The sequence below is a fragment of the Parus major genome, chromosome 12 (assembly GCF_001522545.3).
Source record: "Parus major isolate Abel chromosome 12, Parus_major1.1, whole genome shotgun sequence".
NCBI classification, from domain to species: Eukaryota; Metazoa; Chordata; class Aves; order Passeriformes; family Paridae; genus Parus; species Parus major.
The window spans coordinates 6,735,091-6,761,229 of NC_031781.1; the positions used below are offsets into that span (position 1 = coordinate 6,735,091).

General features: G+C 37.0%; 1 protein-coding gene across 21 annotated transcripts in view; it reads left to right on the plus strand.

The window, feature by feature from the left end:
- The window catches only part of CACNA1D (calcium voltage-gated channel subunit alpha1 D), a 168,374-nt gene that overhangs the window by 61,817 nt on the left and 80,418 nt on the right, over nt 1–26,139 (plus strand). For 15 of the 21 annotated variants that reach the window (XM_015640921.1, XM_015640929.1, XM_015640927.1 and 12 more), the window contains exons 5-8: nt 2,579–2,721; nt 4,092–4,244; nt 5,058–5,254; nt 17,506–17,609. In XM_015640921.1, coding sequence (XP_015496407.1) covers nt 2,579–2,721; nt 4,092–4,244; nt 5,058–5,254; nt 17,506–17,609 — 597 coding nt within the window. Of the gene's footprint in view, nt 1–2,578; nt 2,722–4,091; nt 4,245–5,057; nt 5,255–16,922; nt 17,027–17,505; nt 17,610–26,139 lie in introns of all 21 variants that reach the window. The other 6 variants (XM_015640922.1, XM_015640926.1, XM_015640930.1 and 3 more) reach the window with 1 other exon arrangement.

A 26,139-nucleotide genomic window follows, 5' to 3' on the forward strand; every position in this document is an offset into this window, starting at 1 on the left:
TAAATGTTACTGAGAAGGTTTTATTTGGGCCAGTCCTTTGGCATGCAGGCAGTTGTGGTGCAGGACTAAAAATTGTGTATAAATAGATGCTTCATCAGGTCAGGTCATTCTCAACAGATTGGTCTCTGTGCCTGAAGGGGAAGCTTGGTGGGCAGGTTGGAGACTGTCACACACAAGCTCTGTTCCCTTGCCAAGCAGTCACTTGAATAGACCTCTTCTCTTTTGTCAAGTGACCACGGAGTTACAGTAACCCTGGAGCAGTCTAATTAACATGACCTCTATCTTTGGCTGTGTCCTAAATACATGATAACCAAAAAATTTTCCACTAACTCCTGAAACACTTATTATTGGAGGCTAAATGTAGTTAGGTCAAATACTCACACTGAATTTGCTGAAAATACAAATAGAAAAAGACTATATCTTATCAAGTGCCTAAAATACCACACTAAAATTAAGTTGTAATTCAAATCCAAACGTTTGGAATATAAACTCTTGTGCAGGTTGTAATCAGCCTACCTGTAAGACAAGGTGGACCTTTCCTAACATGTCACACACTGACAAAACTGTGAGCAACGTTTTTGTTCTTTCAGTAAGAACACAACCTGCATGATTAAGCAAGCATGAGTCCCATTTATTTAATTAATACATAAAAGCCCAGTGAAAAATTGATTTTCATATATAACCCAAGGTGGATATGGAATCACTTCTGGACCTGATTCTATTTGACTAGCTTCAATGGGAAATTTCATTAGGTATTCTAATAGCTTTGAAAGAGCTGCCATGATGTCCTATATTGAATGTATTGAAGTCTGCTTTCTCAGCAGAAACTGTAGCAGTCCAATTGCATTAATCTTAATTATATCTAAAGAAATATCTATAAGCAAAAGGGAAACATATGTAGAGATGTTTTTAAGGTCAAATCTTAATTAAACCGTTAAACTTTGGTAAACTGTAGAGGAATATGGATGTAAATTTCAATAAAGATCAATAATTTTATACCTTAATGGCTTTTTAGGAATGACATATGTCCTGGTTTCAGCTGGACAACACAAAATGACAGAGCTGGAGACAGAGCTGTGAATGTGATGCTTTCTACTCTTTGTCACTTCTCTCTGTAACCCATCAGAGTACAAATTACTTTGAGTAGTCTACTTTCCTTTCTGGTCTCATGCAATTTCCACTGATGTCTGTGAAAGAATAAGGTCCCAGTAGATAAAGCTTTCATAGTACCTGCCCTTTAATTTTGTGAATGTTGTATGAACTGACAGGCTGAAAGGTTCTCTGAATTCAGGAGTTGATTCAGAAGACTTTTCAATAATGTCTGTCTTTAGAGCACAAATAGTGACTCTTGAAATCATTGAGGTGTTTGTTTTCCTGCAATTATGCTTCTCTTAAATTGTAGGGCTGAATCAGGACCTGGTATTCAGTGTCTGGAATTGGTGTAACAGTATGTGGGCTGCTGATGTCCCTTGTGACATCTGTAGAGTTTTTTGGGGCTGAGTTTTTCTCTGGAGCAGAACGAAGCAGTCTAGGGATGGATATTGACTGATGTGGGTCAGCTGCTTACTGGGGGAGGGTAAAGCCTTCAATAATCTACTTTAGGCAACCTCTTAAATAATACATGATTTTAAGCAACTGCCCAGCATGACAGAGTTCTTAGCCAGAGTTGTGAAAACTTTTCATGACCAAACTAAAACCCTGCACATTTCAGGCATCCTTTACAAGTGTGAAATACTTCTCATGATTGCAAAACTCTATTAACTTGATAATCCTTTCAGGAGAAGTGCAGCTCTGCAACTATAGAACTACAGACTCTGTGCAAAGGATAATATAGTTTGTGTGGTCTAGTGACAGTCTAGAAACCCATGCATCTGAGATGGAGCTCCAAACTAAAATAAACCTAAGATTAATTTGAATTTCAAGAACATGCATCACTTTAAATTGCTGCTAAAAGTGGGAAGGCAAAATAAGTCTTGTCTTGCAAACTGTTCTAATAAATGACTAATTCATTTCTGCAGGGAAAAAAATACAATATAATAAATGAGCCATCTGGGAATATATTTTTCCTCAGAGGTGTTATGTGTAAGAAACAAATCTTTTTGGTGTTATTAAATGGTGAACTCTAATTATTTTTAAAATATTCAGTTTCTGCTGACTGTATGTAGAATATTGCACTGCTGTGCTACTTGGAGTTCATGTATTCCACCAAAATTAAACCAGATGGTTTTAGTTATTATCTATTTCTTCTTGTAAAGGGAAGATTAATTCTCCAAATGTTAAAGCTAAAATGTTTGAACAAAAGTGGCAAAGTAGCTTCATTTATTTAAAAATAGAAAAATGTGTATATAAGCTGAATGCTAAATTATTGGAAACTCTGTGATCCTCATTCTCTAGAGGGATTATAAAGTCTTGTGCTTCATAGCTCTGTCTGTCATGATTTAATGTGTAAATATACCTCTCAATTTGACATCTGAACAGCTTTGCAGAATGATCTGCAGTTCAACTAATTTCTGAAGTAATACCTTCGACTGCATGGTAAATGGATAGTGATGACCTTGCCTTTCATCTCATTTTCTAGATTATTTAGTGTAATATTGGAACAATTAACCAAAGAAACAGACGGTGGCAGCCACTCAGGTGGCAAACCTGGTGGCTTTGATGTCAAAGCCCTAAGAGCCTTTCGTGTACTGCGACCTCTCCGACTTGTATCAGGAGTGCCCAGTAAGCTCTGCTCTCTTTATTTCCATTGCTATCAGGGATGTGAGTGCTCTGGTTATTGAACTGTCTTCTTCCAGACACTGCAGAAATGGGATGGGATAAAGCTGCGTTTTTGTTATTTCAATATGTATACAAAGTGAATTTCAAGATGAATGATACCCTATTTCAAGTTGAACAAGGGATTGTGAATTCAGTCAGTGAATGATCTCCTTACACAGTTCAATAAGCAGACAGGGGAATACACTTCCTTTATAGAAGTTTTATGTAAAAGTAAATTACATGTTAAGATGCAAATACACCAGAAAATAAAATTTGGATTTTTTAAAATTTTTTTTATTCTAAACCCCTGCCTATGAAAGTGTAGGTGGTCCTAAAATAGTTTATATGTTGGTAAGTGTATGCCAGAGCACATTACACATTTTGTTTCCTGCCCCCTCCAATGTACATGAGTGCCTTCTGTTTATCTCAGCAGATCTAACAGATAAATTAGGAAGCTCAAAAGTAGAAAAATATTGTTTAAGAAAGAAATTGAATTTTCTGATATTTCCTATTTTATTTTAATGCTTTATTAATTATTGAAGCTATTTGGGCTATAGGAGGTTCATGACTTCGAGTTCAGCTCTTTCCAAGGCATTCAAAGGAAGAAAGCTAATTCTGTGTTTATTGTATCATGGACTGTAACGTGGAAGTGATTGATTTTTTGCAAAAGGGCTTCAGTGAGGACAGAATCAGTCCAATGAAATGTTCGAGAGGAAGTCTATCAAGATAAAAAAGTCATCTTTTATTCTCATTGGCACTTTATTAGTCTGGGATTAGCTCATTTTGGTAAAGCCAAAAGTTGGATAAATATTTAATTGAAAAAAAAGAAAATAGAGCAGTTTTGAAAGGGATTAATGATGAAAGAATAATTTTGTTCAGATTAGAAATAAGTTTTCCCAGTTAACTATATTTTTCTCCCCAGGGTAAGAAGACAGTTCTACAACTGGCTGAGTGCACTTTTTCTTAAAAGTTTTTGTTTTAGCACAGAACTTCTTAAAGGTCATATAAGATGACCTACAGGCACACACTGACTACGTGCCATTTCTTTATAAAAGCGCCCACAGATTCTTGTGACGCATTTCAAGCCCTGGCTTCTATGATATAAATTTTATCAACAGAGGAACTAATTAGACAGAAAGTTTTAGATTCTTACAAAGATTTTTATGTTACAGGAACATTTTGTGGTTCTGGGTAGTAGATGTTTTTTTAAAAAATCTGATTATCTCTGCATGTCTGTATAATTTAGTCCCAATAATGTATATTTATATAAAATGTGATAGAGTAAGACATAGAAATATGGTTCATATCTTGTACCCTCTTTTTTTTTTTTTTAGGTTTACAAGTTGTCCTGAACTCCATTATAAAAGCCATGGTCCCCCTCCTCCATATTGCCCTTTTGGTATTGTTTGTAATCATAATCTATGCTATTATAGGATTGGAACTTTTTATTGGAAAAATGCACAAATCTTGTTTTCTTATTGATTCAGGTAAGTCATTAAACTGTTAATTATAATAAGGGTTTGATGATGTTTTTCAAATCTGTGGGATTTCAGTTTGAAATAAAACTTGGGGCCAAAGCACTAAAGTTGTTTTAACCCCAGTTTATACTGGTTCACAGTTTTAGGTATAGTGCATTAAATGAAAAAAAAAAGAAACTCAATACCAAAGTCATGAAAAAATCAAACCAGTTAGAGACTGGACCATGTTCTGAATAGGTTTTCATTTCTGATATGTGTAGCTGATATACCAGTAGTGAAGAAAGTAAGGATGACTAAATCTGGGCAAATCCAGATTGTTGCAGTGTGGTGAGGAGTGCAGTTCTGAAATGTGTGTTCTTCTGTCCAGGTGAAATAGTGAAATGGAAGTGTTGTAGGAGAACTTTGAAAGGGTGAAACTATCCTACCTGGTAGCTAAGGGTGCTTTTTATTTAGCTAAGTAATGAAGATGACTCTGTGTGGGAATTAGATCAATTTTTCCTTAATGGTCCATGTGTTGATGTGAAGTGCCATGAAGTGAAGTAGCAGCAGTGAAGAGGAAGGAAAAATCAGCAGGAGAAGCTTCTAAGAAACTGTGTATTATTATATTGCGCTTCTTTCCACTGCTTGCTTATTTTTATAAACCTATTTTTGAGGTTGTAAGGCCAGATCTGAGAGAGACTAAAAGCCCCAAAGCTGACGTGCTGCTTTTCCTCAGCTTGAAATTGGGATTTTTCTCACAACAGCATTGATGTTTCCTCATGTGATGGGGTAACTCATGAAAACTTGAGGACTCACAGCTCTGATTTTGTGGTCCTTTTCCAGATATACTAGTTGAAGATGATCCAGCACCTTGTGCATTCTCAGGGAACGGCCGTCAGTGTGTCATGAATGGCACCGAATGTAAGGGTGGATGGGTTGGACCGAACGGAGGCATAACCAACTTCGATAACTTTGCATTTGCAATGCTGACTGTATTCCAGTGTATAACCATGGAAGGGTGGACTGATGTGTTGTACTGGGTAAGTTCATAAATCACTGAGCTTTGTGTGCTTTTAAGCAAGCTTCTCTGTCCAAGCGGGGATTGAGCTGTGTTTCACGGTACCATCAACAGGAAATCTTGGTGAGTTTTGCAGGAGACAAGCTCGGCTGCATACTTGTTTCAGTCACAGCCTGTTACTGGATTCCTCAGGCTAGAAGGACATTTTAGAAACAAATTTATTCATTGCTTATTTTAAGGGTTTTTTGCCTATTTGATTTGGATAAATGTAAAAGTACATTTATGTCCTTTGGACTAGCATTTTTTCGTGAGAGCCTACAGATATTAAGTATGTCTTCACTGATTAGGCTTAAGAGCTCTCTTTTTGCAGCATTTGTGCAGAATTTTTCACAATGTTAACATAAATTAGAACAATGCAAGCTCTCAACTGACATTGCTTGCCATGGGGACTGAAAATCATGTTAACCATTCAGAAACTACAGATTTACAGGTGCTGTGGCCCTGACACCATCTCCATGGAAGCAGCAAAAGGTATTCAAAAACCTAACTGTGTAAATCCTCATCTTTAAATGCTCCTTTGGTGTAAGGTATGGTACTTCCAGAGTCTTGCAACACTGACAGTCAGCTGGACACAGACTGGAAAACTGAAGAATGGAGGAAAATGAACACACAGCATTTTAAAGGAATAGAGTCACCTAAAAAACACAGATAGACATGTCTCTGCTTAACCCCACTCCACCCTAAGTTTTGTGAACCTCAGAGTATCTCAATATCTGATATGAGTGATTTGTCCAAGGTTATTCAAGAAGTCTGTGATGGAACCTCTCACAGGTGCTGAACATCAGTGGGAGTATTCTGTACTACTTGGTACTCAGCAGTAAGTCTTTGCAGCTATTAGGACCTTATTAAAAACCACAATTCTAACAGTTCAAATGTTAGAAAATATGTATGGAAGAAAGAAGAGTTATTATTGGTAAGGATCTGTTAGTAAGCTGTTAAGAAGGGATGAGTTATCGCAAGGATTATCTTAGTGGAACTTTAGGTTTTGTTGCTGAGAGCAGCTCACTTTGTGAGTTTGTTCAAGTTTGTCTGGCTAAGTGGAATTATTCACTAATAGTGCCTCTGTTGGGGAGTACTGGATGCATTTAAGAATGTGGTTTTACCCAGTGAATGACCACGCAATTTTATGTAGTCATTTGTTGCAAGTCAAGGTGAAATACACTCTTGCTAAAACATGTAACACAGAGTGTAGTCTCAGATAAAATCTGTGATACTGAAGTATAGAATATGGACATTTTTTAGGCCACTCTCACTGTTGAAGATATTAAGGCGGTAAAATGACATTCTTTTAGGATTGAAAGACAAAAAACAAGGCAACTGTGGATGTATTTTCCTCTGTCTGTTATCAATTACACAATTGGCTAGGAACATACAAGCCTTCAACACTAATGAATAACAACTATGTATGGCTACATATAGGCTATTGCATGATTTCCCATTGTAAAGGTTGTTCAGTTCCTTGGAGTTTGCCCTCCAACTCTCCCTAATTTTCTAGGGGACTGTGTGAATGTAGAATTAATATGTACTTTATGGTTTGTGTTTGTGGCGATGGCAATTATTTAAATTCTTCCTGAAAAGGGAAAGTGTGCCATGGCTATCTAGAAAAAAATTACACCTTTAGTATCTTTTGAGGCAAAAGAAAACCAGCATTTCAGGAGCTGACAATTCATCCACCTTTTCTCAAAGAAAATGGATATAAAAGTTTTGGAGAGTTGCTCTGTTTAGAATACAATTGTTACAAAACATATAGAAAAAATTTTAGCGTCTTAGAATTAAACGTTTTTTCCCCTGGGATTTGATGCCCTAATTAATCTGCTGCCCTTTAGAAACCTTTGCAGAGTCTCCAGTGGCAGCAGAAAAAATCATTAAAATAGGATGTTGAATATTTTCATGATTAGACAAAATGAAAAGTTTAAGAAAATTATAAACAATTGAAAACTATGCATGTTGTTTTTACTTCTTTCTCTATAAGGAGTTTCCAAGGTAGAATGTACTTACAGGTGCTCGGGCATCATTTTTCATTTTATTACAAATGATACTGGGATTATTAGACAGTGAAGCAAATATTTATTGACCTAGTGAAATACAGTCAAAATCAGATATTCAGGTGGCTTTTGAATCTATCTTAACTGATGCCTATATAATTAAGTTATGCATTCAGATTATTTCTATCTTATAGACCAACAAGTTGCCCATTGTCAAACTGAAATTACTTGCTGAGGACAAGAGGAGTGACAATTTATGCGTTTTAATTTTATCACTGGATCAAGGTGGGGTAGATTTAGCTAAAAATTGGAAATTCATTTGAAAATTGTAAAAGCATTAGGGGGGATACCAAGTTGTAATAAAAGAATATGAGGAAGCCATTTTAGCTCGATGTGCATGGATTTGGTGTGTTTCTTTTTACTTAGAACTCTGTTATTAATATACAGAGTGAGTGAGTTTTATACAAAACAAATAAAACCAAACCCACAAATATTAGAAACTGCACAAAATTCTCATTTTTCATTCGGTCACTGTGTGAACAGTGAAATAAACTTATGTAGGCTTCTTTTGCTAGCAGGTGTAATGTGAGTGGGTGAAATCTGTGCAATATTTTGCACTGTGTGAAGTGGCATTCTGTCAGCAAGGACGAGAGCTGAAAATGACAGCTTCCAACAGCACTCACTGGCACAGCTCATTATCACCTGGTTAATGACAGTCAACTTGCTCTGAAAATTCTCCAAGCACCAATAATGATTTTTCTCTTATGCATCTCTGTTGTGAGTTGAGGCCTTGATTCTGCTGCTGCTGGGCCCCCGTCAGAGTGTCATGGCTCGTGTGGGCATCCTACTGCTCACCAGTGTGCATCCCAATCCCATGTGTCCTGCTGGCTTTTAGTGTCCAATCCCATGTGTCCTGCTGGCTTTTAGTGTCTTCTGGCCTCTTTACTCTCTCTAACTTGTAACTCACTGCACAGCAGGCATTACAGGGTTTATCCACAAAAACTATGACTCCTTAGTGGCAAAGGTTTGAATTGAGAGGTTAAGAGGTGTTGTCCTTGTTCTCAGCAGCCAGTGCAGCACGTGTGTGCTCCCAAACTGTGTTTGTGGCTGTGCATCACAGTGTGTCCTCCTCTTCTATTGGGACCCTGTTTATTCCCAGTCATGGTCTTTTCTGTTTCCTCTGGAGCCCTCACTGGAGGCTCAGGCTCTCAGTTTTGGATCCTGGTGCAGTTCTTGTTATCAGCTGAGTGGCAGCCTCTGTGTGCCCAAGTTTTTAATACTCTGGATCACATTCCAAAGCTGAGAGCACCTCTCTACCTCATTTCCAGTTTATGCTAGCAAGCTCTGAGGAACTGCAGAGCTTGAATCTCCATTTGAATATCTGGCTCCAGATTTTTCCCATGCCTTTGAAACATCTCAATGTGTAATCTATTAATGGCAAACATGTATTTTGTGAATTGCTTTTTAATTTTAGCTGCTTCATTTGATACTTGGGAACACAGGTAACAAGCAGCGATACTTGCCAGCAAAACCCCCAGTTTTCCCATGAGCACCAAAATGATCACATTTTATTCTTTTTGTCACTGTAGTAAAGTTATTTTGACTTGAATAATCCAACTCTAGCTTGAAGGAGAGATGGTCAGGGCCTCTGAGAAACAAGTACTTCATGGGATGGGTTGCCAGCATAGTTCCTTCAAAGGTGGGACAAATGTATTAGTGGCTGCTGAATTTTAATGTAATGACTAGGTCAATTTTATGGTTAGATGCTGCATTGCCATCTTCAATTTTAAAGCTCTCCAGTTCTCTAATAACTGTCTAACACTGTTCAGATTGATCTGGAGATTTCTGAGATTGAAGCACTCGAGCTAAAATTGCTGAATAATGACACACTGTCTTACATGGTTTTGCCTATTAACACACCTACTGATATGCTAACAAGATATTTGCTGAAGGATTCTCGTTTAAAATACTGAGATCATTACTTGAAATGTCTAGGCAATCTAAAATATACCTAAAATTCATAGAAGGTTTAAGGAAAGGGATGGCAGGTTTTTATACCTTAAAAATATACGTTTTACTGTCAACTTTTAAAAACTGTTTCTACTTTTTTGATAATAACATATATTCATTGTTCCTCTGCTTTTATAACAAAAAAGGGAGCAGTTAGGAACCTGACTCCTGTTTAAGAAATTAAGCTTTCCCAATATACTCCTTGAAACATCTTTGAACATCTGAGAGAAATCCATCATTTCTGTAACACAGACTGTTCAGGTTGTGCTGCACTCTTGTGTATGTCTACATGCACTTTTGCTGAAGTGTCTGCACAGCCACTGTATCAATGTCAGTCAGATCAGGTCAGGAGCTCAATCTCTACTCCTGACACCTTTTAGAATTCTCCTGTTCAAGGATATTTAAAGGTAGACTCAGATATAGCGTACTTGAAAACAGCTGATGTGCAGCCAAAGGTATTTCCTAAACACAAGCAAATGTTTTACAAATACATATCACACAAGAAAACTCCCTGGCTCATGCACAAAATGTATTAATAGGCTACAAACAAAAAACTGGGAAATATGTTTGAAGTATTATCAAAACTGTCATCAGAGTGCTGACAAGGAGTCTCCTAAAAATACCTTTACAAAAATGTGACCAAGAGTCAAATAAGCAACAATAGTCTAGAAATTTGAATTTAATTATTTAAGAAGCTAGTGGGAATCAACTACTTAGGGTGATTTAAGTTGTGTTAGTCCCATTTCACCCACAGAAGGGGAATGCATGTCTCTGCATCTAAACAATGCTGGTCAGCAGTGAATTTCAGCTTATTGTCTGAGAGAAGTCAAAGAATGCTTCACAGCTCTTTTCCATTTGTAAATCAGTAAATTGCAAATATTCAACTGTGTTAAAAATTGTGAGGAAACATGCCTGAAAAGTCTTTGAAAATACTTACTCCTGCTTTTTCCTTTTCCCCTCAAGTACCTAGGGAAAGCGTAGTGCTGTTCTGCTAGCATTGCTCAGCACCACTCAGGTCATCTGAGGGAGGCTCTGGAGTGAAACAAGTCAGCTCATCCCCAAAGGCATCCATGTGCTGCATGCACAGAGCTCCCAGCCTTCCATGACTACACAGGCAGAAAGTTAACACATGATGTACAGCTGGGGGAAGAGTGATAGAAATTTTGGATGACAACATTAATATACTGCATGAATCTCCCTAAAGAGCCAGAGATTTCAGGCAGAATATTTTTGTTTGAGTGTAAATTACTTGAATCTGGTTTCACATTAAAAATCAAGATTAACTCTCCTGCCTTTTACATAATGATTTGGGCTAATTACCTTTTTATAGTCTCTTGTTATTAAAAGCTCTAAAGCATCCAGTTTTGGATTGCAAAGAGACAGGACTTAATTTCAGAAATAGAAAAAAGAGAATGATAATTCAGACATGCAAACAGATCTACCAAGCCAAGGAATGAACAGATTAAAAGTTTGCATTAGGATCCAAAAGGATGTGAGATATATATAATTTCATAATATGTGATTATAGTATAATTTTTTTTCCAATTAGCATCTTAACACAAAGACCCCACCAGAGGAGGATTTTAAACTAACTCACAGGGAAATATCTTTCCCATGAGGTGAACTTGATTGACTTTGACAAGGTATCTGGTATCTCAGCCTCAGCTGACTGCTGACCTGTACTGCAGTCAAAGTGTGGAACTAATTTCTTGTCACAGATCATTGCAAATACTAAGAAGAACCTATTATTTCTCCCCAGAAATTTTGAATAAAACTGAGTTGAAGCTGGATTGGAAATAGCGGCTAAACTTGGGGTAGTGCTAAGAACTCCACTAGTCCATCAGCTAGAGTTTCTTCCAAAAACTTTGCCACAATTATTTTATAGCAATCCTGGTTCCTGGTCTGTCCCAGGATAACAATTTAGTAAATAAATTCAGATCCTCGTGAGTATTGAGGCTTTGCTTGTTGGTGCTACATAAACCAAGTTAACTATTTTACATCATCTGAATAGTAAATGCATTGTATTTCTACTTTTTTTGTATCCAGTATGTGAGAAATACTAAACACATCCAATTTTTGTATTGCATTGGTTACTTAATTTCAGTAGATTTTTGAGCCCCATAGATTTAACAAGCCAAATCTATGCATAGGTTTTATAAATTTTTGTGAAATTAGTTTGAGCTGTACAGATAAATTGGTACAAACACTAATAAATTATTAATCTGAAATTAACATGCTGTTATTCATGACAGAGTCAAACACTTGGATTTTGTTATATATGGAATACAGATTTTGTTATATCTGGAATACAGATTTCGTTAAACCTGGTGATGCTCAACAGCAAACCTCCTCTGGGTTACTGTTTTGCAGAGGTAGTGCTCTTAATTTTGTTATGGTTCTGTCCATCTGCTCTGCAGATTAAGCAGGGATGCATAATTATTTGAAAAATATAAAACAATTTCTTAACAGTCACATTTGACATCTTGGCTTTCGTTGGAACAATTACTTGATTTCTGCCCAGCCCCTCCTCCCAGTTAAAGACAGTAAGCTGATTAATGGAATGCCACTAACAGGAATTAGCTAAAATACTATTAGATACAGTACAGTGTCTGAATGAAAAAGAAAGACCTGGCATCTAAACTTGTTTCCAAACAGTCATAGTAAAAATTTACAAACAAAAAAATATTGTTTTAAAGAGTAAATGCTTTATGGGAATACCAAAATTTTAATGGATAAAAGAATGGATGAAACCAACAGAAGGAAGAAAATGATGTCTGTTCAGCTTGATCAAAGCAAATTGATGAAGCTGAAGCAGTTGAGGTTTAATTTGAGAGGATCACTTATATGTGATATGCAGTTGCACAGTACAGTTTACATGCAGAAGACAGAGGCCAAAGTTAAGAGGTGATTAAGTAGTTATGAGGCTCTCTAGGTCCTGTGGCAACTTTACACTTCTTGATGGAATCTCTTCCCCTTTAGGCCTACCTTGATGCCTGAGCCATGGAAGTTTCATTTTTCCAGGTGCTGCTGAGCTGAAGTGCTTGAGAGGGTGCTCTCAGTGCACACCCCACCAGTGCATCTCCATATTCTGTGTCAGAAGCACAACAAAGCTGAGTCTGTCCAGCCAGGACAATGTCAGGGAAATCTGTGCTTTGACTCCAGAGCACTGAATATAAAATTCCATGCTTTTATAAACCAACCTGGACAGTGCTGCGCTTCAAAGCACAGCCTGTTTTAAGTCAGCTTTAAGTTAACTCCAATTCAGCCAAGAATATCTCAGGACAAAACCTTTGAAGCCAGGCAGCTTTGAAAATCTCTCTGGTGTGCTCTTCACTGAGTAGAATAAATAGACTGATCTGGGGTTTTGTGAACCTCCCTTCCATCCTTCCAAGAATGCAAGGATAGTCTCACTTCACCAGATACTGCAGAATTTTTACACCTGTCAAGGGAGCAAGTTGGTCAGTCTGAAAAATTTTTAAGATGATGAGGCAGATTACAGGTAGCACTGAATTTAACCCTCCAGTTATGTGTCTGTTGGCATGTTATGAAAAGAGGAAGGCAAAGTTTAAACCTAAGCTAAGAAATTCAACAAATTTAAGAGGGTTTGAAACACTGTGGAAAATCAAAATAGGTTCATACATCAGCACATTTTGTCTGTAATGTTACAAATGCAGAATTAGAAGTTTTATCATTAACCCCAGGCAGAGCTTATATTGATTGCAAATTGAGTTTACTACAATTTGCAATAAAAGAATACCAGGTGTACGGAAAAGTGAAGACCTTGATTTGCATGCAATTGCATATGAGGATTTTACTCACAATTACCACAGATAGGGATAAATGAGGTTTTAATGGTTTCTAATTGATGTTTTAGCTTGAAGTTTGCCATCTGCTGCTGTGTAATAAGGGTTATATCTGCAGTAAACTTGACTTTTTCCCGTTTCACTTCAGTCTTGGTCTCTGATCACTTTTGCCATGTTGTAATGATAGTTGACTCCAACTACAGCACAAGTTACAAGATAATTCATCCAAATGCCACTGGAGGCAATTTCAGACTGCATCAAATTTGTCCAATCAGCTCAAGATAATTCCTCAAGATTGAAGACTCACCTACATGTAACCCAAGTAAATGATGTGTAGTGCACCTCTACTGTTATGGTGAATGAAGAGATTTGAAGAATCTTTGTCCTTCATATTGTCCATTATCTGCCCTCTGGTCGATGTGATGGACAAACTGCAGAGAACTGACATTCAAAATGTAAGACTAGAACTTTAATATGAGAAAGGGCAAGAAGGATGGTGCTTGGTGGTGTAGTTGCCACAGGTGTTTTGAAAGTTAAAAGCCTCATGGCCTCAAAAAGATAGAACAAGTCCATTGAGAGCCATTAAGTATGACACCTCCTTTGGCACAAAACATCTCTGAGCCATAGGGCAGGAGTTTCTTGCCAGACATTTTGCTGAGGATTTCAGATGTGAGATCTCCTTGAATTCCTGGTGTTGCTTTAGCACATCTGGAATTTGTCTTTAACTCCTTATTCTGGACTTTGGGTGAGAAGTCAGCATTAATCCCTTCAAACGAATATATCTTGGTTTTGAGGATGGAGATTTTCCTGTTCTCATGTATTAACCAGGCTCTGTCTCAGTTTTTAATCAGAAGGCAAATCAATTCCTTTAATCTTTCTTCAAATGGAAGTTATGGAAAATGCCATTTGACATGCATGAAATAAGCAGCAAAGTTTTCCAAAAGGAAAGGACTTATTTTTGTACTTTGATCTCTGGTATTAATGCAATCTGAAATATTACTTCATGAATAGAAATTACAATGCATTACTTAATTAGAGTTTAATTGTATCTAGAATTAAATTATAAAGTTGTTGAGTAGTTTTTAGGAATTCAATCTTAGATTAGTTCCAAGGTGTTCTACTATATTCAGGTGTTCCTGAGTTATGGAAAGCTTTTGAAATAGCTCAGCATTTGCCTGAAGTGAGGCATTTCTTCTAGTACTGGTTAGCTGCAGTTGCCAATTTTTGCTACATGAAGCATTAGTCTCAGATAGATTAGCCTAAAACATTGGGCTTAAAATCCAGCTGCATAAATGAGAAATATTTTTTATACGTTGCACGTTAAAAAGTGAATGCAAATCACAGCTGCTCTTACTAACAGAGCCTTTGTGACAGACCACGAGAATTTCAGCTTTGCTCCTGGGTAACTAAGTTAGCAGAATGCCTGGCTGCCTGAAAATGTTCTCTTTATGAGCAAAACCAGAGCATGGAGTTTTATTGCAGTCACTGCCAGAGCTCTGTTTTTGGAGTTCTGCTCAAAGTAAAATTGAAAATCTCAGGTTTTTCAAAATGATACATGGCAGAAAAATGTTGGCACCAAAACCAGATGAATTTATGTCTTCATTCTGAGCTCTGGTGACTTGGAAACAACTGTCTGCTAATTGTATAGTTGTTAGATGCAAAATGCATTCAGATGTATTTGAAATTTAATTAAAATGTTTTCTTGATCAATTATTGCTGGAGAAACACTTGGCCTGTATGGTATGAGTCAAGTCTATGAAGCAAACTCATTTTTAAAGTAATAAAATAATGAGTATACTTAAAAAAATTGAGTAACTATTATTCTTAAAACATAAGGCCAGATGCCTATGCTTGGATGAAGTTGCAAAGGGCAGCATCCACTGGGATGAGGCAGAAATTCAGTCTGGGCAATGGGATGTTCAACACATTAACTCTGGGGCTTCATTGCTAAAACCTCTCAAATGCAGGGAACTCGCTTTGACAGAATGGTTCTGGGTGATAAAACCCAAAACTTCACAGCCCCTGTCCTTAACAGAGGCCCCTGATGTGCCAAGGGTTGTTGAAAGCTCTGTCCAGGAGACTAAATAGGTATTATAGCAGCATTGTGAAAGATTTTCCCGTATGAATATTGCAGAACTGAACGATGAAAGCTTAGAATCTCCTGAAATTGAAGGTAATGATCCCAATCTTGCTGAATGGCTATAACCCTTTTTTATTTTAACTTCTCCAAAATACAGTTTTATTGGAAGTGGGAAAAAAAATCCAAATCAAATATGTATTTCCAGGTTTTCTTTTTTTTTTTGGTATGAACTTTGTTTAAATTAACTTTAAGTTAATCTTCAGTACCTCTCAGTTCAATTAAAAAAGCATTTTAAAAGATGATATATAGATTCTTTTAAAAGGTGCTGTGTAAACTCACCTGGTTTGGTTACTTAGGAGGTTTTTTTACTTTGAAGTATAAACTGGTGCTATCACAGATCACCGTGGAAGAGAAGTGTCTTTGGGCTTTAACCTGCAGACTTAATGCTTCTGTCTAACCATCCACAGTTCTGCCCTCTTGCAGAAACTGAGATTATGATATTTAATTAAAAGACAGGGGAAAAAATAGAAGAAGTAATTTTGAAAAATGTTTGTTCCCATGTTTAGTAGATTTATTCCAAAAGAGATGTCAAGGAGAGAGGTGGTAAATTTTCCTGTCGATAGAGCTCAAAGCCTAATCACGAATTTCAGATACAACTAACACAGTGACATTCACAGAAGAGAAAACAGATTTGCAAATAGTTTGTTCTACAGTACCATATGTAATTTTATTGTCTGATGAATTTTTGTGACTATAAAGCATCTTAACAAGAATCCAGTGCAAAAGCCAGAATAATTCCTCTTTGAGAAGAGCCATTTCCAAGAAGCTTCACGTCAGAATTATTTTTGTGACTTATCGAAATTTCTTTTTGCACCTGAATCCTACACACAAAAACAAATATCTCTTTTTCTGACTAGGTATTTTTATATCTCGATGTGTATTTCAGAAGTCCATCCCTGGATAGTATGCTGAGCTGGCTAAGAATAGCAAGTGGAAGATATCTTTATAGAAAACCTTGTGTGGGTCTATAAAGAGAATATTGAAAGCTCAGGGACTGCAACCTCACTTCAAAAAAAAAAAAAAAAATCAGCAACAACTTTTTAAATTTCATTCAGCTTTGATCTGGATATAACTTATGTTCAGAAGTTTTCCTGGAATTTCCATTGTGCTTCAAAAATTTATTTTCAAATTTTCATTTTCCTAAAATTGTGTTCTTGCTTTTTGAACAGATTCCTTCTCATTTATTTATTTTTTTAATTGATTTAAAATGTCTGACTGCATTTGTCTGCTTTATTTCAGGAAAAACTGTGGTAATTCCATGTTACAAAAAGTAGCACTGCTTGTGCTGTTGAGATACACATTGCTGTTTATTTTCTCAAATGATGATTCATGTAAATAGGATATACATGAACTAAAAATCCTAATATTTCAATATGCTTTGTGATCATCATCTTAACTGGTATTTAAATTTAGTTCATGTTCTCAGCATTTAAGAACAGAACTGTTGCAATGCTCCATTTGTTTGATAATATTTCTGATCCAAATGCTAGGTTTGCTCAGCATTTCATCTTGGGGTTTGTGTTGGAAATGCAAAGTGGATGTGGCCAGTGCCTTGTTGCTGTCATTGTTCTTTGATTTCTGAAGGAATGCCTAGAATGTTATCTAACCTGAATGATCAAATTCTCCTTTCTCTGACTCTTCATTGCTGTTAATACAGTGATCTGCTCTATAAGATCATCTTATTTCTTGCAGATGAATGATGCAATGGGATTTGAATTGCCATGGGTGTATTTTGTCAGTCTCGTCATCTTTGGGTCATTTTTCGTACTAAATCTTGTTCTTGGTGTATTGAGCGGGTAAGCATACACCTTTTTCATCATGAAGGCAGAGTCCTGAATTCAGTTGCCATGAACACACAGGTTATCTCATACAGGTGAAACTTCAGTTGGGATGACATCATTCAGTAAACCTCTGTTGCTTCCTCCACTAACTACAGCACAAAAAGTTTTCCTGGAGCTCTCATATAAACAACATACAAACACCAAAATCGGAGTTTAGTCCTATCAGCACATACTCTTCATGTCCTTTTGGGAAAGTTATAAAATAAGACTAACACTTCTCATGCACTCAGTAGATGTTATTTCAACTAATCCTCTAAAGCCTCACATCTACATCAAAATTTGGGTAAGTAAATTTAAACAATTGTTCATTCACTTTTTAAAGATCTGGACAAGCCATAAACTTTGTGTCGAACCTACGTGATCTGGCAGCTGCAAAAAGGACTCTGCTGTTTAATGAATGACTGAATCATAACTTATTTCCTTGCGTTTTACAGGTAAATGATGCAATAGGATGTGAGTGGCCATGGATCTATTTTGTTAGTCTTATCATCCTTGGCTCATTTTTCGTACTTAACCTGGTTCTTGGTGTACTTAGTGGGTAAGCAGTTGAGTTAACATTGTGTATGCTACTGCTACTTGTAAGATGGCCTCTGCATTTACTCCAGCTTCTCAGCAATGGCTTTTTTGCATGCACTTGAGATTCTTATGTCATCCTAGCAGTGTTTGCTCTTTGGATTGAACTGTGTGATTTGAGTGCCTGTATCTGTCTTGACATCACGTTCACCATGCTTGCCAAAAATATTCACTCAGTGAGGCACTAATCTCCTTATTCTATAATATTCCTGCAGGGAAAAAGATTTTGTGCAGAGAGATGGGTGGTGCACCCTTACAAATGTTCTTCCCTGTTGTTATATACAAGTATCTTTTTCTGAAAGACCAACTTTTGCTTTTCTTCAGATAGTCATAGTGCAATTCGAATGTTATTTATGTTTACCAGTCACATATTTTGCTCAAAACATAGCAAAATCTTTTTAATAAGTGCTTCAAGACCTGTCTCACAGAGAGTGTGGCTGCACTACCCCAATGCAGTGTTCAGTGGTTCCTGGGTTGTAGAGCTGTGAACTGCTGTGACAACCTGCACCAGGAACTGATACATTTATCAATAATAATATATCAATTTCATATAGCTGTCATTGGTGGGGTTTGTCATAGCTTTTTGTTGGTTTGTGCACTCCAGGCTCCAGCCAAGAACTAAAGCCATGTCAGTTCTAGCTGTATAATGTGCTTTAAAACTGCAGTTTGTGGCAAGAGTTTTCCAGATTTTCTTTTTACAAAATCTCCTAATGTGAACTTACAGCCCTATTTCCTTTGCCATTTCCTGATTTCTAACACACTTGAGCTTGGGAAGCTTCAGTTTATGGTAAAGATATTTTGGGATAAATATATGAAAGATCCAACTACCATTTGAATGCTGGAAAGACAATTACTATGGCTGTATATATATATATATGTTTTAGTTATGCAGCAAACAATATTGTTCTGGCAATCTCAGGCAAGTTGTGCTGTCTTTGTCAGCCAACAGAAGAATTTCCCTTGTGTGGAAAGCAGCCTGACAGTGCAGCTGGGGTTGTCAGGATGCTGATAGTGCAGCCCTGCTCATGGTTTTGCCACATTGGATCCATTCTATCTGAAGGAAATGATAAGGCATTATTATATTCCTGGAAATCAGATAAGCAAACAAGATTTCCAGGTGTTGATATAACTTTGTTACAAGAGCTCTTTCATTTGATGAATGGTTTTACAATGTGCTTTTTAAAATATTTAGTCATTTATCTGTGATAGATTACTGTTGCACACAGGAAACCATGGAAAGCATAGTTTACTGTCAGACTTGCTTTATAAAGCAGATGTTTAAAAGAAAAATGGTAGTGCTAAAACAACACTGCCGATTTTTAGATTTAATCTCATCCTTCCAAGATTTATACAGTCACATCAGCTTTGTTTTATCCAAGGACAAATGTGAAAATTGTTGCAAAACTGAGGGCCAACTTTCAGCCACACTTGAAAATGAAATAAGAAGATGGACAGATTAATGAGTGTAGTTATAGTGTAATTTATTTCTTCTTTCGATGCTGTTACCTAACGTTGCTGTGTGACTGCCCTTTCCACTGAAGTCATTACAGGATTAGGCTCACAGTTCCTTCTCTGGCCCTTAAGAACGTCACAAGCACCAATTAGTTTTCTTCCTGTCCTGTAAAGTTGTCTGGTAACAGATAATGAATTTTCCTATTTTTCCTTCCATGACTCAAATTGTTATTGGTTTCAGACTTTTGTCTTTAAAAAAAAAAATTACAGGGAAAACGACACCAAAATTGGTGTTTTGTTGCACTTGTTAATTTCTTTTCCTGCAGTCATGGAAATGTACAGATACTCTCATAAATCAGCTTAACATTTGATTTAATATGTTAAAACACTGTGTGAAGTTTTCAAAATTATGATACATATATTTTTTGGAATATGGAGTAGTTTTTTAGCTGCCATTCCAATAGAGGGAAGAGATGTCCCCTTGTCCTTGGGTTCCTTTTGGCAGACAAGAAATCACCACCTATTTCTAGGTCTTGTGTGATCCATAGAGCTTTAATGCTCCTCACAATCCTTGCTGGCTTCCCTTGGATTTTCAATGCATGGAAATGGCAGTGAAAAGTGGGATGTGAACTTTCCTTATATTCATCAAGCCATTAATTGCTAAATTTATTTTTCTGCTGCAGTGTCAGCCAGGGTCAATTGAGTGCTCAGGGTGCCTGATGAATTGTCTGAATCCATGTTTGCCCTAAATACATGAAAGAACCTTCCTAAAACTCCCATTTTTTGTTTCTTTCTGAAGACCATGACACTGGAGAGCTGAGACACATCCTGTATAAATATCACCAAAAACTGACATTGAAAGTGCAAGGAGAAAGTCGAAGGAGATACTCCTAAAAGATACCAATCATAGCAAACTGATGTTTGGTACAGAAGTGAAGAGAATGTCCTGGCATACTTGTTTGAAACTCTGACAAACAAGGGCCAGTGTGGAATACTGGTGCTCTAATTTATTTTGATCAGTATATGACAGTTGTATATAAATAATTTTCCCCATATGTTCTGTTTAGAGCCACTAGTCTAGTCTAAATTTTACAGATTTTTTTTTTTATTTACTAGTATTTTGATATACTATTTGATGTACTAGTAAAATCCAAAGGATGTTTTTGTTTTTCTTAGTAGAAAGATATTTTTCATTCTGAGCCAAGTATTGAATATATAACACATACTTTTTTTGGTTCTATTTAAAAGTTATTGGCTCTTATGTTTTGTGCTCTTCAAACCATAACACAAAAACTTGGTCTGTGATACATCTACAGATAAAGTTAAATTTTACTAAACCAATCAAATATCAAGAAAGTAAAAATTATGCCAATTTACTTTAAAAGCATGGCTTTGCATACAGATTTTGAAAGTGGAATCTGAATGCCTAATACCTTTTCTGTATGAAAGTGTTACTTCCTTTATATCAGGTTATGCCGTGCACATTTAAATCTGTTTGCTGTTTTTGACCTGCTTTTTGTTTTAAAATATTCAGTTATTCTCTTTGCACTCCTTTGTTATTCTGTGACCATCTGCCCCTTTGTATTTCTGTAATGCCTCTTGTGCACTGCATGTTTGATGTATTTAGATACTATAAAATGGATGAGAATGATGATTTGGCAGATCTTTTGTTTTCCAATTAGCTCTTTCTGAAGGTGAGTATTTCCTGGTGATCCGTGTCAGTCTTGCCTGTAGAAGCTGACATGCTTTTAAATACAGTTAATATTTTTAATATCAGTAGTGTAAATGAATAGAAACAATGTGTGTATGGAATTTGCATGTGGTACATATTGTAATTTCTGCACGGCAGCTGACTGTGGAGATTTTTTCCTAAGAAATTTTCTTGAATAACAAGGATGGAGAGAATTCATAGGCTTGAGTTAATTCAGCTTTTTCAAAAAACTCTAAAAAAACTCTAAAAACCTCTTTTTACTCTGCATTAGACACAAGGAATATTTGCATTACTCTAAAAGTGAATTCTCTGAAGGCACAAAATACTAAGCATAGAAATTGGTAGCTCAGGACAGTCCTTCTCCAGATATTCCAGTGTAGAAGACCAGAGCATATCATGGCTGTTGGTGCAAAAGAGTGAGCTGAAATTGAGTTAGAAATTATAAGGTTAAGGTTATTAGAAAGTTAGCAAATAAAGGGTAGGATGAAGATACTCATCCGTACTGAAAGTGTAAAAAGTTGAAATTAAAAAAAAAAAGTTAAAATAGGCATGTCAGTAATTCAGCATGTATTAAACTGGTTTGCTATGAACAGAGGAAATAAATTATAAAACTTCAAAACTCATTTATCAAGAGGCATGGCTTTTAATGGTGCATGATAATCTATTCCTGAAGATGGTCCTTGTCATTAGGAGATGGGTTCTGCTGATAGCATTTTCTGCTAAGGCATTGGTATTTCTTTGGGTAGCCATGGGAACAAAACACACTTTATTCACTTTATTTCAAACACACTTTATTAAATCTATAAGTTCAATTTATTACCTTACCAAAGGACACCAAAACATAAGCTTTGACATGTCCTTACATCCTCCTACAGGTGATCTTGCAGGTTACTAAATGAATGTTAACTTTTTCAATTTCTTTCTGCTAGTAATATTTGCAACGTGTGTACATAGTGATTCTAAAACCTAAGAGTGTGTATTCATCCACCCCAGTCTCCCAGCAATGTCTGTCAATTAATGTCATATAAAATATAATACTTGGTGCAGAGAAGCTTGTAGACCTAAGAACTGTTGTCTGCAGTATATATGGAAAAAATCATAGAAAAAGACATTTGAATAATGATGCACCAAATAGAAAACGGCAGTAAACTGCCATCCATAGCCTTTCAGCAAAAGGAAAATTAACTGTTTTTGACAGTGTTCCTTTTCACAGCACCAGGAAGGCCTTAGTGAAAAATATAAAATCAAAATTATTGCTGAAAATCTAACTCCTTCCTGTAGATAAACTGAATCTACATTGAAAACAAGGAGAGGGACTCCAGCTGTAGATCTCGGGAAATTATAAGCTGAAGCAAGCTCATTTAACTTCTGTGTCCTGGTGAAAATAAAAACTCACATAAATAAAAAACAAGGAAATGTTATATTGGATCAGTCAATTGAATATACTAACAATAATTAATCAGAAAATACTTTCAGCTGTATACAGCAGTAAATAACTGATTGCCTTAGACAGAAACCACTAAAGTCAGTGTGGACAGTTCTGTACTCTTGAATAAGAACTTGGAGGGAACTGATTTTATTTCAGTCCTGTCTGAACTCACCACACCTAGATTTTTGGGGGATTAGTCTCATGGGGTGCTTGCCTGTGAGCCTCTGGCAGGGAACAAACCATGGAAGCTTCAGAAACTCCACTGAGAGGGCACATCCCGATGTCAGGGATGACAATGTTTGGTCTTGTGCTCAGAACTGCCCCTTCATCTTCCAAGAAGTCCAGAGTGTCCTGAGCCAAATGGGTCTTGAGAAGGGGCACATCTTAACATGCAGATCTAATTAACAATGGTTTGAAACATCAGATCTCAGCTTTGTTGCTCTATCCAATGGTTCCCTATCTGTCAGTTCCTACCCATGGTCCCGTAGCATCCTTGGGCACCCTGGCACAGTAAGGCTGTACAGGCCCTTGCTCCTCAGAGCTGCTGCTGGAGCTGTTGAATGCACATTTTGTTAATTACTAACCAACTGCACAGAGATAGCCATGGGTAGGTAATACCAGTTTGCATTTCTCCAGCAAGAGCCCAATGTTCCTTGCTCAAGGAAAATTCCTGCTGGGATTTTTTGGTTTTGTCCTACAGTAATAATTCTAGTGTTCAGCCTGTGAATTTTTTTCCCGTAAAAGAAGGGGTGAAAATTATGTATACAAATCTCCTGTAATTAAAGATGTGATGTTACTTAGCCTTTTTTATGTCTCTCCACATCTGTTATACTTTACACCCAGCTGTGAGCTGCTGTCTGTGCTTAGCTTGTACACTTGAAGTAGTTTTAGTTCTCTGACTTGATTCTGCTGATTTGTTGGTTGGTATGGTTACCACTGTGTGAAACCTCTCCTGCAAGTCTGGTGGCCAACACTGTACTCCTGTGAGTACATTTTTGTTATTATGTGACTGTTCTCTGTGAATAAATGAGTCTGGGATGTCTGGGTGGCAGTTCTACATATAGATTTAGCTTAACACTTTCCACATAGCAGACCCTGTGTGCAGTGAGCTCTGTACTGCTGGAGATTCACTCTCCTTCCCACTGCATTTGCAGTGACACAAAAGGGCAGGAATGTGGCTAACGAAGGATTTGTGTCCTGATTTATGCTTAGCTATCAAAAGCACATGTTTGCTTCATATCATCAATGCCTAGAGATGCACAGGAGTTTCAGCAACTCTTGTGGTGCTGCACAGGCCCCCTGATGAAATATCCCTGGCCCTTAGCATGGGAAAGGTTTCAGCCAGTCAGGGGCTGGTATAGGTGTCTCTAGTTTTTATATCTGAATATACAGAGAGAAGGAAGAGTATACCAAAAGCATTTCAACAAATTGCCTTAGGATTTTTGGTTCAAATGATCCTGCCTGTAATTTAAGGTGTGAGAACCAGGGAGATGTAATTGAGTCCCAGCAGGCACTCCCTGCTGCCACTTCCACCTTGTTGCATCAAGCCATTTCCAACTGATGCACACCAGCAGGAGTTATTTCACTCTGCTGAAAAAAGAAAAATCTGACATGATTACCCCAGACTATTGAAGCATGAAGTCAAGCCCTGCATTTTATATGCTTCTGCCTCAACAGCCATTGATGATGATGGTGTTGTGCCTGAGCAGAGAAATGAGATCATCTTTCTGCTAGGAGACAAGGAATTCTTGGGCAACAGAAATAAACTCTGATTTTTATATAGTAGGTTAGTTATTACTAAAAGTAAATGAGATTATGTAAATTAGTCTCCATCCAATGCTTTATTTTGCAAGTGATGTCTCTATTGTGCTGCAGATGCAGCACCCCCTGCCCAAAATACTTTCCAATATCAGATCCAGGTCATTTTATCAAACCCGAATGAAGTATGTGTTTCAAAGTTAGCTCTTAGCACAGGCATTTGTGAAACCAAATATTTACAGAGCTTAAATCCACTTAGTGCAATTAATATGCAGTTTCTTGAGCCTGTCAGCTTCAGAGGCTGCTGGTCTGAGTGCTGGGTTGATGACAGGGAGGCCAGTTCAGGCCACCAGTCTGACCATGTCAGTCCCTGTTGCCTGCAGAGCCAAAAGCTTTTCTTTTCTGCCCTGGACCCACCCTTCCCACTCCACAGCCATGAAATGCTGCACAAGCAGCTGCCTTAGTCCTCCTTCCAGAGATCAGCCAATGTCTATGTATCTTTATCTAAATATTCAAGTATCTTTTTCTCTAGATGTCTTCTAAAGTCAGAAGCTTTAAAGAGCCAACATCTCTCCCTTTCCTCACCTCCATCATCTTTTTCAAATTGCTTATTTCTTGGCCAAAAAAAGAGAGATGCTTTTGTTTTGCCAACAGGAAACTCATTACTTTCAAATTCTATTAAATTCTCCCTTCTTATTCATGTCATTTCACTAAAAGGAGTATGTACCTATATGTCTGAAGGATGTCCCTTCATTGCAGATGTTGACAGAAAAAAAATACCATAGACTTAGATTCTTCCCTCCTCTGAAGAAAATTGTCTTCTCATGTTTTATAGTTCCTTATAAACAGTCAAGCTTTAGAAATAAAATTATATTTTCCCAATATTGTGGAAATAAGCACCCTTGCATCTCCCCCTACTAATAAATTGCAGCAGCCTGTAGCAAGGCAGCATTTGAATTCTGTGCAGCATTAAAGGGAAAGGTCAGAATCAGCTGTGTATATAAAAAAATTAGGTTTAATTCTCTGCATTCCACTGTTTTAATGTGAAGTCAGAGAGTGATTCAGGCATGGGCGAAATGCTGTTCAAAGTATCAGCCTTGCCAGCTCATTAATTAAAAAATTATTTTGTTCACTTCACTCTATATAATAACAGCAACTTTTGTTTTACTTCACCCTCATGCATCACATCTCCTTTGAATTAATGAGAAATACCTGAAGGACTTTAAATGAAAAAGACATGAATACTAAGTAAAAGCCAGCAAGGCTTGTTACTTCTCATTTCCTACTCTGCCATGATAGCTCTTTCTCCAAAGATACTGCCTGTGGGAAGTGAGTCACGAGTGCGTTGCCTCAGTCAGGTGTAAAGGACAGTCTCTAATCCTCTGGGAGAAGCTTAAACCCAGCATTCCTTAACCCAAACAGCTTCTTATTGACTTGTGAAATTACTCTGGCTTTTTTTTTCAGAGTGATTATCTTTCAGAGAGATCTTTAGAACTCTCTCTTTCACTTGCATTTTTGTGAGGAGATGATGGCCTCTTGCAGAATCTTGTCCTTGGATGGGAGGTGAAGGGTAGCAAATGCAAAGCAAGTGCTGGCATTCTTCAGCTTCATTAGAGTGCCATCAGATGGAACAGGATGATCCCCATGTGCCTAGCTGAAATGCTGTTGAATTAAGTCCTCAGCTGTAAAGGATGTAGTGCCTGCCTCTTAGCATTTGCAGCAGAAAGCTGTGTAACTTCTGCAACATAACACTAAAAAAACCTTCAGCATCTCTATGGTTGTATGTAAACAGCTTAACACTTAAATTTACTGATGTCCTCTAAACACTAAATTTTTGCTCTGACATGTTTAAAGACTAAAAAAGCTAATAAAAATAAATAAGAAACCCTCTGGAGAGATTGTCTTTGCAATTCTAAATAAATAGTGTATGTCATCAAACTGAAATATTATATTGAAAAACTGAGACTTTCTGTTACTCTGTTCTGTTTTCTTAGGGCAGTATTTTTATTGCTAATTGTTTTACCTCCTTAAAATATTTTTCTATCTTATGCTAATTTTATAGTATTTTCCACTTGAAAATTATATTATCGGGTAGTTCAATAAATTTCCCTTTAAGAGCATATTAATTAGGGAATATTTTCAGAT